We start from the raw sequence: 14,417 nt of genomic DNA on the forward strand, positions 1-14,417 counted from the left end.
GCACTTAACAAATATCATAATTACTATTAATTTTCATTTTACAGCTGAGGTAACAGGCACAGAGAAGTTGAGTGACCTCCGCAGGGTCACACAGCAGATATGTGGCAGAGCTGGGATTAGAACCCATGTCCTTTTGACTCCCAGGCGCATGCTGCACTGCTTCTTATTCCACCTGTCTTTCCCATCTCTGTAAATAGCACCACCATCCTCCCTATTTCACTAGTCCATAACCTTGGCATTATCTTTGATTCATCTCTCTCATTCTATCCACATGTTTATTCTGTCATGAAATCTTTTTGGTTTTACCTGCACAACATTTCTAGAATCTGCCTTGTCCTCTCCATCTAAAATGCTGTCTTGTTGATCCAAACTCTTATCGTATGCCACCTTGTCTATGCATCTGCCTCATAGCTGACCTCCCTGCCTTCTGTCTCTCCTCCACTTTCCAGTCCATACTTCACTCTGCTGCCCAAGCCTTTTTTGTGAAATGTATGTTCGGTCCTCATCTCCCAACTCCTCAAGAACTTCCAGAGGTTACCCATTCACTTCCATATCAAACAGAAGCTCCTTACCATGACCCTAAAACACTAATTGGCTCTCCTCCTCCTCTTACCTAACTTCCCTGATTTTCTACCACAAGCCAGCCTGCACACTCTACTTCTCTAAAGCCTACCTGACTCTCTGTAACTTGATCTTAAACACTTGGTACAGTGCTCTGCACACAGTAAATGCATAATAAATATGATTGTTTAAATTGGGCCTGTGCTTTGGACTCCATTCCCTCTCATCTTATGAACTCTTGCGCCTTCCCTACTCCCCTCCTTAGCTTCCATCTTCAACCGCTCACTCTCCAATGGCTTCTTCCCTTCTGCCTTCAAACATGCCCACGTCTCCCCCATCCAAAAAAACCCCTCTTGATCCCACTGCCCCTTCCAGTTATCGGCCTATCTCCCTCCTACCCTTGCTTTCCAAAGTCCTAGAACAAGTCATCTACACACGCTGTCTCAAGTTCCTCAACTCCAACTCCCTCTTAGACCCCCTCCAATCTGGCTTCTGTCCCCTACACTCCCCCGAAACTGCCCTCTCAAAGGTCACCAATGACCTCCTTCTTGCCAAATCCAGTGGCTCCTACACTATCCTAATCCTCCTCGAGCTCTCAGCCGCCTTCAACACTGTGGACCACCTCCTTCTCCTCAACACTCTATCCAACCTTGGCTTCACAGACTGCGACCTCTCCTGGTTCTCCTCTTATCTCTCTGGCCGTTCATTCTCAGTCTCCTTCGTGGGCTCCTATTCCCCCTCCCATCCCCTTACTGTAGGGATTCCAAAAGGGTCAGTTCTTGGTCCCCTTCTTTTCTCCATCTATAGTCACTCCATTGGTGCACTCATTCACTCCCACAACTTCAACTGTCATCTCTATGCTGATGACACCCAAATCTACATCTCCACCCCTGTTCTCTCTCCCTCCCTTCAGGCTCGTATCTCCTCCTGCCTTGAGGACATCTCCATCTGGATCATCATCAATCGTATTTATTGAGCGCTTACTATGTGCAGAGCACTGTACTAAGCGCTTGGGAAGTACAAATTGGCAACATATAGAGACAGTCCCTACCCAACAGTGGGCTCACAGTCTAAAAGGGGGTGACAGAGAACAAAACCAAACATACTAACAAAATAAAATAAATAGAATAGATATGTACAAATAAAATAAATAAATAAATAAATAGAGTAATAAATATGTACAAACATATATACATATATACAGGTGCTGTGGGGAAGGGAAGGAGGTAAGATGGGGGGATGGAGAGGGGGACGAAGGGGAGAGGAAGGAAGGGGCTCAGTCTGGGAAGGCCTCCTGGAGGAGGTGAGCTCTCAGCAGGGCCTTGAAGGGATGTCTGGATGTCTGCCCGCCACCTAAAACTCAACATGTCTGAGCTCCTTATATTCCCTCCCAAACCTTGACCTCTCCCTGACTTTCCCATCACTGTAGACGGCACTACTATCCTTCCCGTCTCACTAGCCCTCAACCTTGGTGTCATCCCTGACTCCGCACTCTCATTCACCCCCCACATCCAGTCCGTCACCAAAACCTGCTGATCTCGCTACAAAAACGTCGCCTTTCCTCACCATCCAAACCGCTACCTTGCTAGTTCAATCTCTCTTCCTATCCCAACTGGATTACCGCATCAGCCTCCTTTCTGATCTCCCATCCTCCCATCTCTCCCTGCTTCAGTCTTTACTTCACTTTGCTGCTCGGATTATCTCTGTAAAGAAACGCTTTGGGCATATCACTCCCCTCCTCGAAAACCTCCAGTAGTTGCCTATCAACCTTCGAATCAAGCAAAAACTCCTCACGCTCACCTTCAAGGCTCTCCATCACCTCGCCCCCTCCTACCTCACCTTTCTTCTCTCCTTCTACAGCTCAGCCCACACATTCCACTCCTCTGCCACTAAACTCCTCATTGTGCCTTGTTCTCCCCTGCTCCACAATCGACCCCTGGCCCATGACCTACCACTGTCCTGGAATGCCCTCCCTCCACACATCCTCCAAACTAGTTCTCTTCCTCCCTTCAAAGCCCTACTTAGAGCTCACAGCCTCTAGGAGGCCTTTCCAGACTGAGCCCCCCTTATACCTCTCCTCCTACTCCTCCCCTCCCCATCACCCCCCTCCCTCCCTCTGCCCTACCCCCTTCCCCGCTCCACCGCACTTGTATTTATTTCTTCATATTTGTTACTCTATTTTATTAATGATGTGCATTTCTTCTACTTGTTTTGTTTTGCTGTCTGTCTCCCCCTTCTAGACTGTGAACCCATTGTTGGGTAGAGACCATCTCTATATGTTGCCGATTTGTACTCCCAAGCTCTTAGTACAGTGCTCTGCACACAGTAAGTGCTCAGTTAATACGATTGAATGAATGAATGAATGAATGAATGAATAAAAACAACAGTCCACCACTCTCCGCACATACAAAATCCTCCTCAAATCGCATCTGCTCCAAGTATCCTTCCTTGTCTTAGCCCTCATTTCCTCTATGTCCCTCCCCTGTTTTTCAACGATGCACTTGGCTATGTATTCCTTAAGCACTTTGATCTCACTCCAACCCAATACCTGGGAAAATATTTTTATGTGGTACTATTTCTCCTAATGACAGAAGCCAGATTGGATGAAGACGAATGTGGAGTAAAAAGTGGAGGAAGGAATGTAAACAACCTTCATTAGGCTGATGATACTACCCTACTAGCAGAAGATTTGAATTACTTATTATTAACACAGCAAAAACATGGGCCTATATTTGAATGTCAAGAAAACAAAGATCTTGACAACTGGAAACTGTAACACATTTGTAGTTGATGGAGCGAAGATTGAAATAGTTGACAATTTTTCTCTCCAGGGATCAATAATCAGTAACAAAGGAACAAGTAGTTAAGAAATAGGAAGAGTTTGCTATGACGATCCTGGAAAAAGTCATGAAATATGCCAATACAACAATTGTCACAGAAATACAATGTGTCAGTTCTGTGGTGTTTCCAGTGACAATGTATGTGTCTGAGTTAGACAGAGAAAAAGAACATCGATTCTTTTGTAATGGAGAAAGCTTTAGTGAATTCCTGGGACTGCCCAAAAAACAAGCAAATGGATTTTGTAGAAAATTAAGCCAAAGTTGTTTTTGGAAGACCAAACGGTTTGATTTAGATTAGCATATTTTGGACACATAATCAGGAGGACCAATTCTCTGGAGAAGACACTTACTGCTGGGAAAAGTCCAGGGAAACTGTGGAAGAGGCAGACCAGCAGCTAAATGGATAGAGACCGTAACAGCGGTAAAGGAAGAACTATTAGAAAGGTTATGGATCATAGCAGAAGACAGGACGTTCTGAAGAAAATATATCCATAGGGTCACTGTGAATTAAAAACAACTCAACAGCTCTAGATAATAATAATAACAACTATTTCTCCTTTCCATAATTCATTCATTGATTGATTCAATCGTATTTATTGATTGCTTACTGTGTGCAGAGCACTGTACTAAGTGCTTGGGAAGTACAAGTTGGCAACATATAGAGATGGTCCCTACCCACCACTGGGCTCACAGTCTAGAAGGGGGAGACAGACAACAAAACAAAACATATTAACAAAATAAAATAAATAGAATGAATATGTACAAATAAAACAAATAAAGTAATAAATACGTACGAACATATATACGTATATACAGGTGGTGTGGGGAGGGGAAGGATATCTGCCTCTCCTTGTAGGCTGTAAGCTCCTTGTTCAGGGATTGCATCTACCAATTCTGTTGTGTTGCACTTTACCACGTGCTTAGTGCAGTGCTCTGTGTACAGTAAATGCTTAATCTGTACCACTGACTGACTGACTGATTCCATCTCTGTAGCCTTGGAAGCCCTAGGTGGCCATGGCTATATGGAAGCAACCTACTAGAAAAGGGACTGCCTCCCTTCCAGGAAGTCGCTTCCAAAATGGCTTAGAAGACTAGGAGACTGTGAGTTTCCTATGATGACCTATTTTTAAAAAAACCCGTAGGAAGAGCAAAGGAAGAACAAAGAAAGGAATGAGAAGTTGGCTAATTTGCTCAAGATAAATAAGGAAAAATACAGTGCTTATCTGAATGATATATGAAGCACTGCTTATGTATTAAATATTTTAAAGTAATAATTTTTAAGTATTTAATGCCATAATTTTAAAATAATGTAAATTTTTGCAAAACCATTTTTGAAGTCTTTTTTAAAATGTTAATAAACTTGAGATCATAACTCCTCCCTCCCAGCTTCCCCTTTTCCCGCTGTGTCATTCCAAGAAAGTCTCTCATTCTTTGAAAATATACTCCCAATCTTAGGGACTCTGGCTATGTTGATTTCTATACTTTCTGTTTTGTTAAGTTTGTCAGACAGTCCATGGCACTCACTTTCCTTTCCCTTTGCTCTGGTTTGAAAGCAGCTTTTGGAACAGGCAACTGGTCAGTTCAGGTTTCACTGTCATGTTTCTTTTCCAGGGTTTTGAGTGCCTGTATGGCGCAGCATATCAACTGGTTGCTTTTGGGTCTGCAAAAAAGTTTTTCACTGCCCATTTTCCTCTTTTGCCTCAGCTCCAGGCTTTTAATGGTTAATGGTTTCCTCCTCCCATCTCCAGTTCAATTCTTCCTTTCTCTGAAGTCAATAACCTTATCCTCTGTTGGACTACACAATTTGTCTTCTCAAGAAATGGGAATTAGAACTTTCAGGTTGAGCAACCACCTTTTCCGATTTTGTTGAGAGAAATAGTTACTATGTTGTAGGTGTGAAAAAAAATGAGCATTAACCCCATGTTATTCACGACCACTATTTAGCAGCAATGTCAGTATCAGCAAACTTACTAGTCATTTACTGGGTCACAGCACTGATTTTGCAACTTTAATAGTATGCCAGAGAGGCAAGTGAAGTAATTTATTCCCTCAGAGGTTTTTTAGTTTAAAGGAGAAACTATTTGATTCAAATTAACGACTATACCAATTGAAGAATTAGAGAACTGGGAGTAAATAATAAAAACAGGCAAAATAAACAAGGAAATATCAAATCTAAGTAAATGTGTAAGTACTGAGGTAACCATAATATGCCAACTAGGAAAATATAGAGTGGGAAATTGTGGCAGATTTATACTTCATTTAGGTGATAAGGAGGTTTTGTAAAAAGGAGAGCGAGAAGTCAAAGCTCAGCTTCAAATAATTGATCTTCAAGTCCCAATGGAAGACCGAATAACATTACCTTTTATTCACTTCCCTTTAGACTCAGAGGAAGGCTTATGCTGTCTTTATTAATAATGTTAATTAGGCTGGGGCAGTGTTAGGGCTGGGATATTTGCCCATTGGGTAACTAGAGACCTCTTCACCTCCATCCAATCAGGGCAATTATTCTCATCTTGTTAGCAGAAGAGAGCAATTTCTCGACCATACTTAATTACGGCAGACATCATCCTCAACTTCCCAGACCTAACTGCAGCCCTAGAAATTTTTTCGGGTAGCCAGTTCCCAAAAATTGTTTCCTCCATTGTCTCCTGGTTTGACTTTCAGTTTCGCTCAGCCCAGTTTTTTTCTTTCCAGCACTTGGTAGTTCAAAATGCAGCCCAGCTCAGTAAAGGAGATCAAAAACTCTCACTGGCAGATGATAGTATGCAAGAGATGTCCAGGACCCCAGAGGTAAGCAGTGGTACCTGAAGATATAAAATGCTCATATAATAATACTGATAAGATGCTATGATCATTTCATCAGTCCATCAGTCCACTAATATTAATTGAGCACTTACTTTGTGCAGAGTGTAATACTAAACGTGAAGTAGCATGTATTAAAGATAGTAGACACATCTTTATCTGGAAGGAGCTTTAAAATTACTTGGGGACACAGATAAAATATAAATTACAGATATTATTATGGTATTTATTTAGCTCTTACTGTGTACCAACCACTGAACTAAGAGCTGAGAGAGTTGCTAGTTAACCAGGTTGGAGCCAGTCCTTTTCCCAGGGGGCTCACAGTCTCTTGATGCACAAATCAGTGCCTCCATTACCACCCTCTCCCTTGTTCTCCTGCCTCTCCACTGATCTCACACCACTTAACCCGCAACCTTGGTTCAACTCCATAGTACAATTCCTCAACTCCTTTGCCCAAGCTGCAGAGCACTGTTGGTGACTTTGTCCACCGTACATTCATCTAACTTGCTTCAATTTGGTCCTTTCTTGTATCAGACAACAATACCTTTCCTTTCTAATTCACTTCCATACCCATTGCCCCACGGCTCTTCTGGACATTTAACTTCCCTTTCAAGCCTCCTATCTCCCTGCCTTGGCCATCTCTTTCCCCAAATGCCTTGGCCTCAACGTCATCAACAAAATTGAAACCGTCAGGCGTGATCTCCCTAAAATCTCCTCGGCTCCTCTGCAGTCCCCTGCTCCTCCTCACCTTCTTCTCTCTCCCTATAATCCCTGCAGTGACTCAAGAAGAGATCTCTCACCTTGTCTCTAAATCAGACCCCTCCCCTTGTGCTTCTGACCTCATCCTTTCATATCTTTTCATATCTTTCATATCCCTTCTAGACTGTGAGCCCGTTGTGGGCAGGGAGTGTCTCTGTTGCTGCACTGTACTTCCTAAGCGCTTAGTACAGTGCTTTGCACATAGTAAGCGCTCAATAAATACAATTGAATGAATGAATGAATGAGTCTTTTTGAAACACCAGCCCTATCCCTTCTTCCCACCATGACAATTATTTTCAGTTCTTCACTTCCCAACAGCTTCTTACCACTGCTTTCAACCATGCTTACCTATTCCCTATCCTAATAAAGTCTCCCTTTGACCCAATGGCTCCCTTCTGTTTTGGCTTCATCGACCTCCTACCATTCATCTCCAAAAAGTCTCCAATTGTCTTAAAATTGTATTTGTTAATTCTACCTTTGTGCCAGACTCTTCAATAAGTGCTAAGGTTGTTGTATTGTAATCTCCCAATTGCTTAGTACAGTGCTCTGCACATAGTAGATACCCAATAAATACGATTGAATGAATGAATGAAGGTTGGGTGGGCACAGTCCATGTCTCACATGGGTTTCACAGTCTTAATCCACATTTTATAAATGAGGTCAGTAAGGCATGGAGAAGTTAAGTGACTTGCCCAAGGTCACACAGCAGACAAGTAGCCAAGCCAGGATTAGTACCCAGGCCTCTGCTCTATCTACTGGGCCATGCTGCTACTCCAGTTCCTCTTCTCCAATTTTCTCCTTTATCCTCTCCAATCTGGCTTCTACTCCTCTATTCCACGATCCCCTTCTAAGGTAACTATTGCTCTTCTTCTCTGACGACCCCTATTCTATTCCAATCCTTTTAGACCTCTCTGTCTACCATCCCCTTCTCTTTGAATCTTTAACCACCTTGGCTTCACTGACACTGTCCTCTCCTGGTTCTCCTAGCTCTCTGACGCCTATTTCTCAGTCACTTTCGTGGGCTCCTCTTCTGCCTCCCACCCTTTTACTGTGAGAATCCCTCAAGGTTCAATTCTTGGTCCCCTTCTATTCTCCATCTACACGCACTCCTTTGGAGAACTCATGTACTTCCATGGCTTCAACTACCATCTCTATGTGGATGATTCCCAAATCTATATCTCCAAGCTCCAAGTTCCAAGCTCCATGCTGAAGCCCTGGCCTTTCCTCTGCAGTGCCACATTTTCTCCTGTTATCAGGATATTTCTTTTTAAATGGTATTTGTTAAGTGCTTACCACGTGCCAGTCATTTTACTAAGCACTGGGAAGATACAAGCTATTCCAGTTGGACATAGTCCTTGTCCCACTTGGGGCTCACAGTATTAATCTCTGTTTTACATATGAGGTAGCTGAGGCACAGCGAAGTCAAGTGACTTGCCCAAGCTCACACAGCAGACCAGTGGCAGAACTGGGAGTAGAACCCAGGTCCTTCTGTCTCCCAGACCCTGTATCAATAAGCCATGCTGCTTCTGTGGATTTCTAGTAGGATATCCCTCTGACGCCTCACACTAAACTTACCCAAACAACTTCTTATCTTCGTATCCACATTCTGTCCTCCCTATGTCTTTCCCATCATTTTAGACAATCCACAATCTTCTCTATCTCATAAATGCTCATGAACCTCAATGACCTCCTCTCCCATACTCCTCCTCCCTGTAAATCTCTACTATTCTCCCAGAGGGACCTCCACTCTCTCAACCCCATCCATCTCTCTCAGCGCATAACACTTCATCTAGCCTCCGTACTGATTCTACCCACACTTGATGACCAAATAGATGTTCTCAACACCATCTTCTCTACTGAACTCAGCTCACTCGCTCCCCTTTGTTACTCTCACACCACTAACCCTCAGCCATAGATCACTTGCACTGTCCACCTCCTTCATTCTTACGCTTGAGCTGCTGAACGCTGCTGGCAGAAATCTAAACGTCTGGCCAACCTTGTCCATTTCAAGTTTGGCCTTCCTTGCCTTAACTCTGCCCTCTCCTCTGCCTGGCAAAACTATTTCTCTTCCCTTATTGACACCTATGTCCATCACCCTCATCAGTTGTTCCATACATTTAACTCCTTCCTCAGGCCCCCTGTACCTCCCCTCCACCATCCCTCACCCCCAACGATCTGGTCACTTCATTAGGAAAATTAACACCATCAGGTCGGAGCTCCCCCAAATCACCCCTCCCCCTCCTCTATCCCCCCTGCTCCCAGCCCCTTCTTGTACTTTTCCATCCTTCCCAGCAGTATCTTCAGAGGAGCTCTCCTGCCTCCTCTCAAGTGCCAGCACCTCCATTTGCATATCGGACCCCATTCCCTCGCACTTTATAAAAACTCTCACCCCTTCCCTCCTCACCTCCTTAACTTCCATCTTCAACCTCTCACTCTCCATTGGCTTCTTCCCTTCTGCTTTCAAACATGCCCCCATCTCCCCCATCCTAAAAAAACCCTCCCTTGACCCCACTGCCTCCTCCAGTTATCGCCCCAACTCCCTTCTACCCTTCCTTTCCAAATTCTGGAGCAAGTCATTTACCCTTGCTGCCTCAAATTCCTTTCCTGCAATTCTCTTCTGGACCCATTCAATCTGGCTTCCACCCCATCCCCTCCACTGAAACCACCCTCTCAGAGGTCACCAGTAACTTCCTTCTTGCCAAATCCAATGACTCCTACTCCATCCTCATCCTCCTCGACCTCTCAGCTGCCTTTGACACAGTGGACCATCCCCGTCTCCTCAACACATTATCCAACCTTGGCTTCACAGACTCCATCCTTTCCTGGTTCTCCTCTTACCTTTCTGGCTGTTCATTCTTAATCTCCTTCGCGGGCTCCTCCTCCGCATTCCATCCCCAAACTGTGGGCATCCCTCAAGGGTCAGTTCTTAGTTCCCTTGTATTCTCCATCCATACTCACTCCCTTGGAGAACTCATTCACTCCCACAGGTTCAACTATCATCTCTATGCGGCTGAGACCCAAATCTCTATCTCCTCCCCCGTTCATTCTTCCTCCCTCCAGACTCACACCTACTCCTACCTTCAGGTCATCTCTACTTGAATGTCCTCCCGCCAGCTAAAACTCAACATGTCCAAGACAGAGCTCCTCATCTTGCCTCCCAAACCCTGTCCTCTCCTGAACTTTCCCATCACTGTAGATGGAACCACCATCCTTCCCGTCGCACAAGCCCATAATCTTGGTGTCATCCTTGACTCTGCTCTCTCATTCAACCCACAAATCCAATCTGTCACCAGATCCTGTCGGTCTCACCTTCACAGTATCACCAAGATCTGCTCTTTCCTCTCTATCCAAACCACTACCGTGTTAGTACAATCACTCATCCTATCCTGACTGGATTAATGCATCAGCCTCCTTTCTGACTTCCTAACCTTCTGCCTCTCCCCCTCCAGGGCATACTTCACTCCACTGCCCGGATTATCTTTCTATAGAAACGTTCAGGGCACATCACCTCCCTCCTCAAAAATCTCCACTGGTTACCTATCAACCTCCTAACAAACAAAAACGCTTCACTTTAGGCTTCAAACCTCGCCATCACCTTGCCCCTTCTTACCTCACCTCCCTTATCTCCTTCTACGTCCCAGCCCGCACACTCCACTTTCTCACTGTGCCTCGATCTTCCCTGATCTGTCGCTGACCCCTGGCGCACATCCTGCCTCTAAATGCGAATGCCCCTCCCTCCTCCAATCTGCCAAACAGTCAGTCTCCCCCTCTTCAAAGCCCTACTGAAGGTGCACCACTTCCAGGAGGCCTTCCCAGAGTAAGCCCCCCTTTTCCCCAACTCCTCCTCCCTTCCATGTCACCTTAACTCAATCCCTTTGCTCTTCCCCCTCTCTCCCCTCCCCCTAGCACTTATACACATATGTTTAGATCTATAATTCTATATATTTATACTGATGTCTGTTTACTTGTTTTGAGGTCTATCTTCCTCACTTTAGAGTGTAAGCCGAAAGTGGGCACGGATTGTCTCTCTTTTTTTGCTGACTCATACCTTCCAAGGGCTTAGTAAGCACTCAATAAATACGATTGAATGAATGAATGAAACCCACAACCTGGCGTTGTCACCACATCCTTTCCCTTCTGTCTTCGCAGTATTGCTAAAATCAGCCCTTTCCGCTCCATCTGAAGTGCAACCACACTGATCCAAGCACATATCCTTTCCTGCCTCGACTACATCTCCAGCCCTGATCTCTCTCCCTTCTTGCAGTCTCGCATTTCTTCCTGCCTTCAAGACATTTCTATATGGATGTCCTCCCATCCCCTCAAACGTAATATGTCTAAAACAGAACTTCTTATATTCCCACCCATACCCTGCCCTCCCCCTCACATCACCATCACTGTAGATGGCACCACCATCCTTCCTGTCTCTCAAGCCTGCAAACTTGGCATTATCCATGACTTCTCATTCTCATTCAACAATTCAATCAGTCACATATATTGAGCGCTTACTGAGTGCACAGCACTGTACTGAAGACTTGGAAAGTAAAATACAGTGCTAAAGAGAGACAATCCCTGCCCACAGTGAGCTTACAGTCTAGTTGGGGGAGACAGTCATCTGTACAAGTAAACAGGCATCAATATAAATCAATAGAATTATAGATATATGCATGCGTAGGTACTGTGTGGGCCGGAGGGCAAAGCCAAAGGGAGTGAGTTGAGGTGACGCGGAAGGGAAGGGGCATGCCGTCAGTAGGGTTCTGAAAGGTGGAAGAGTGACTGTTTGGTGGATTTGAGGAGAGAGAGCATTCCAGGCCAGAGGTAGGATGTGGGCCGGGGTCAGCGGCAGGACAGGTGAGATCGAAGCACCATGAGAAGGTTAGCACCAGAGGAGCCAAGTGTGCGAGCTGGGATATAGAAGGAGAGAAGGGAGGTGAGTTAGGAGGAGGCAAGGTGACGGAGAGCTTTAAAACCAGTAGTGAGTAGGTTTTGTTTGATACAGAGGTCGATAGGCAATCACGGGAGATTTTTGAGGAAGGAGGTGACATGCCCAAAACGTTTCTGTAGAAAGATGATCCGGGCAGTGGAGTGAAGTATGAAGTGAAGTGGGGAGAGGCAGAAGAGAAAGGAGGCTGATGTAATAATCCAGTCAGGATAGGATAAGTGATTGTACTAATGTAGTAGTGTTTTGGATGGAGAGGAAAGGGCAGATCTTGATGATGTTGTGAAGGTGAGACCGATGGGATTTGGTGATGGATGGGATATGTGGGGTGAATGAGAAGGCAGAGTCAAGGATGACACTAAGTTTGTGGGCTTGTAAGACGGAAAGACCTGTTATGCCGTTAGTAGTGACGGGAAAGTTTAGGAGAGGAGAGGGTTTCAGAGGGATGATAAGGAGCTCTGTCTTCAGTCCACACTTAATAATAATAGCTAATAATAATAATGGAATTTGTTAAGCACTTACTGTGTGCCAAACACTGTTCTAAGCCCTATGGGTGGATACAAGGTAATCAAGTTGTGCCACATGGGGCTCACAGTCTTAATCCCCATTTTACATATGTGGTAACTGAGGCCCAGAGGAGTTAAGTGATTTGCCCAAAGACACACAACTGACAAGTGGTGGAGCCAGAATTAGAACCCACGACCTCTGACTCCCAAGCCCAGGCTCTTGCCACTGAGCCAAGCTGCCACTTTAAGTGTAGGTACTTCACTCCACTGCCCAGGTTGTCTTTCTATAGAAATGTTCAGGGCATGTCAGTCCCCTCCTCAAAAGTCTCCAGTGGTTGCCTATCCATCTCCATATCAAACAAAAACTCCTCACTATTGGCTTTAAAGCTGCCCATCACCTTGCCCTCTCCTACCTCACCTCCCTTCTCTCAGACCACACACACTGCTCCTCTGGTGCTAACCTTCTCACTGTGCCTCGATCTCGCCTGTTTCTCTGTGAACCCCTGGCCCACGTCCTACCTCTGTCCAGGAACGCCTCCCTCCTCAAATCCACTAGACAATCACTCCCCTCCCATTCAAAGCCCTACTGAAGGTGCCCCTCCTCCAAGAGGCCTTCCCAAGCTAAGCCCCATTTTTCCTCAGCTCCCACTCCCTCCTGTGTCACCCTGGCTCGCTCCCTTTGCTCTTTCCGCCCCCCCGCCCCACAGCACTTATGTATATATGCTTATATCTATAATTCTGTTTATTAATATTAGTGCCTGATTACTTGTATTGATGTGTGTCTCCCCTCCTCTAGACTGTGAGCTCTTTGTGGCAGGGATTGTCTCTCTTCATTTGCTATATTATACTTTCCAAGTGCCTAGTGCAGTGCTCTGTGCACGCACACACACACACAAGCGCGCACACACACGCACGCACACACACACGCACATGCACGCGCACGCGCGCGCGCACGCACACACACACACACACACACACACACACACACACACACACACACACACACACACACACACACACACACCCCCACACCCCCCTCAGTCTACTTTTTCTGTTTTGCTCTCTGTCTCCCCCTTCTAGACTCTGGCTATATGTTGCCGAATTGTACTTTCCAAATGCTTAGTACAGTGCTCTGCACACAGCACTTAATAAATACAATTGAATGAATGAAAGAATGAATAAATATCCAATCAGATTCATTCATTCAGTCGTGTTTATTGAGCGCTTACTGTGTGCAGAGCACTATACTAAGCTCTTGGGAAGTACAAACGGGCAACATAATAATAATAATAACAATAATGGCATTTATTAAGTGCTTACTATGTGCAAAGCACTGTTCTAAGCGCTGGGGAAGTTACAAGGTGATCAGGCTGTCCCAGGGGGACTCACAGTTTTAATCCCCATTTTACAGATGAGGTAACTGAGGCGCAGAGAAGTTAAGTGACTTGCCCAAAGTCACACAGCTGACAACTGGCGGAGTCAGGATTTGAACCCATGACCTCTGACTCCAAAGCCCGTGCTCTTCCTACTGAGCCATGCTGCTTCTCATATGAAGATGGTCCCCACCCAACGACAGGCTCACAGTCTAGAAGGCGGAGACATACAAAAAGCAAAACAAAACAAGGAGACTGGTGTCAGTACCAACACAATAAATAAAATTATAGCTATATACACATCATTAATAAAATAGAGTAATAAATGTATACAAATAGATACAAGTGCTGTGGGGAGGAGGATATCTCTCCTTGTCAGCAATCTTGCTTTTCCTCTTGTCTTAAGGACATCTGTATTTGGATGTCCTATTGACACATCAAACCTAACATGTCCAAACCGAAATCTTCATCTTCCCTATCTTTCCTGTGACTTTCTTATCATGTAGTTAACACCACCATCTTCCGTCTCACATGCCCAATCCTCAAATCCTCAAATCCTCAAATCATCTCTCTCTTTCAGCCATCAGCCAATTTGTCAAGTCCTGTCAGTTTATCTTCACGTCATCTGTTGAATCTTCCT

General features: G+C 45.0%; 1 protein-coding gene across 7 annotated transcripts in view; it reads left to right on the top strand.

Moving 5' to 3' along the window:
• Nucleotides 1-14,417, top strand: part of LOC119921738 (MHC class II regulatory factor RFX1-like) — a 61,630-nt gene that overhangs the window by 14,321 nt on the left and 32,892 nt on the right. For all 7 annotated transcript variants that reach the window (XM_038741784.1, XM_038741791.1, XM_038741785.1 and 4 more), the window contains one exon: nt 6,096-6,191. In XM_038741784.1, coding sequence (XP_038597712.1) covers nt 6,096-6,191 — 96 coding nt within the window. The remainder of the gene's footprint in view (nt 1-6,095; nt 6,192-14,417) is intronic.

This window comes from Tachyglossus aculeatus (assembly GCF_015852505.1).
Source record: "Tachyglossus aculeatus isolate mTacAcu1 chromosome Y3 unlocalized genomic scaffold, mTacAcu1.pri scaffold_183_arrow_ctg1, whole genome shotgun sequence".
Taxonomy (NCBI): Eukaryota; Metazoa; Chordata; class Mammalia; order Monotremata; family Tachyglossidae; genus Tachyglossus; species Tachyglossus aculeatus.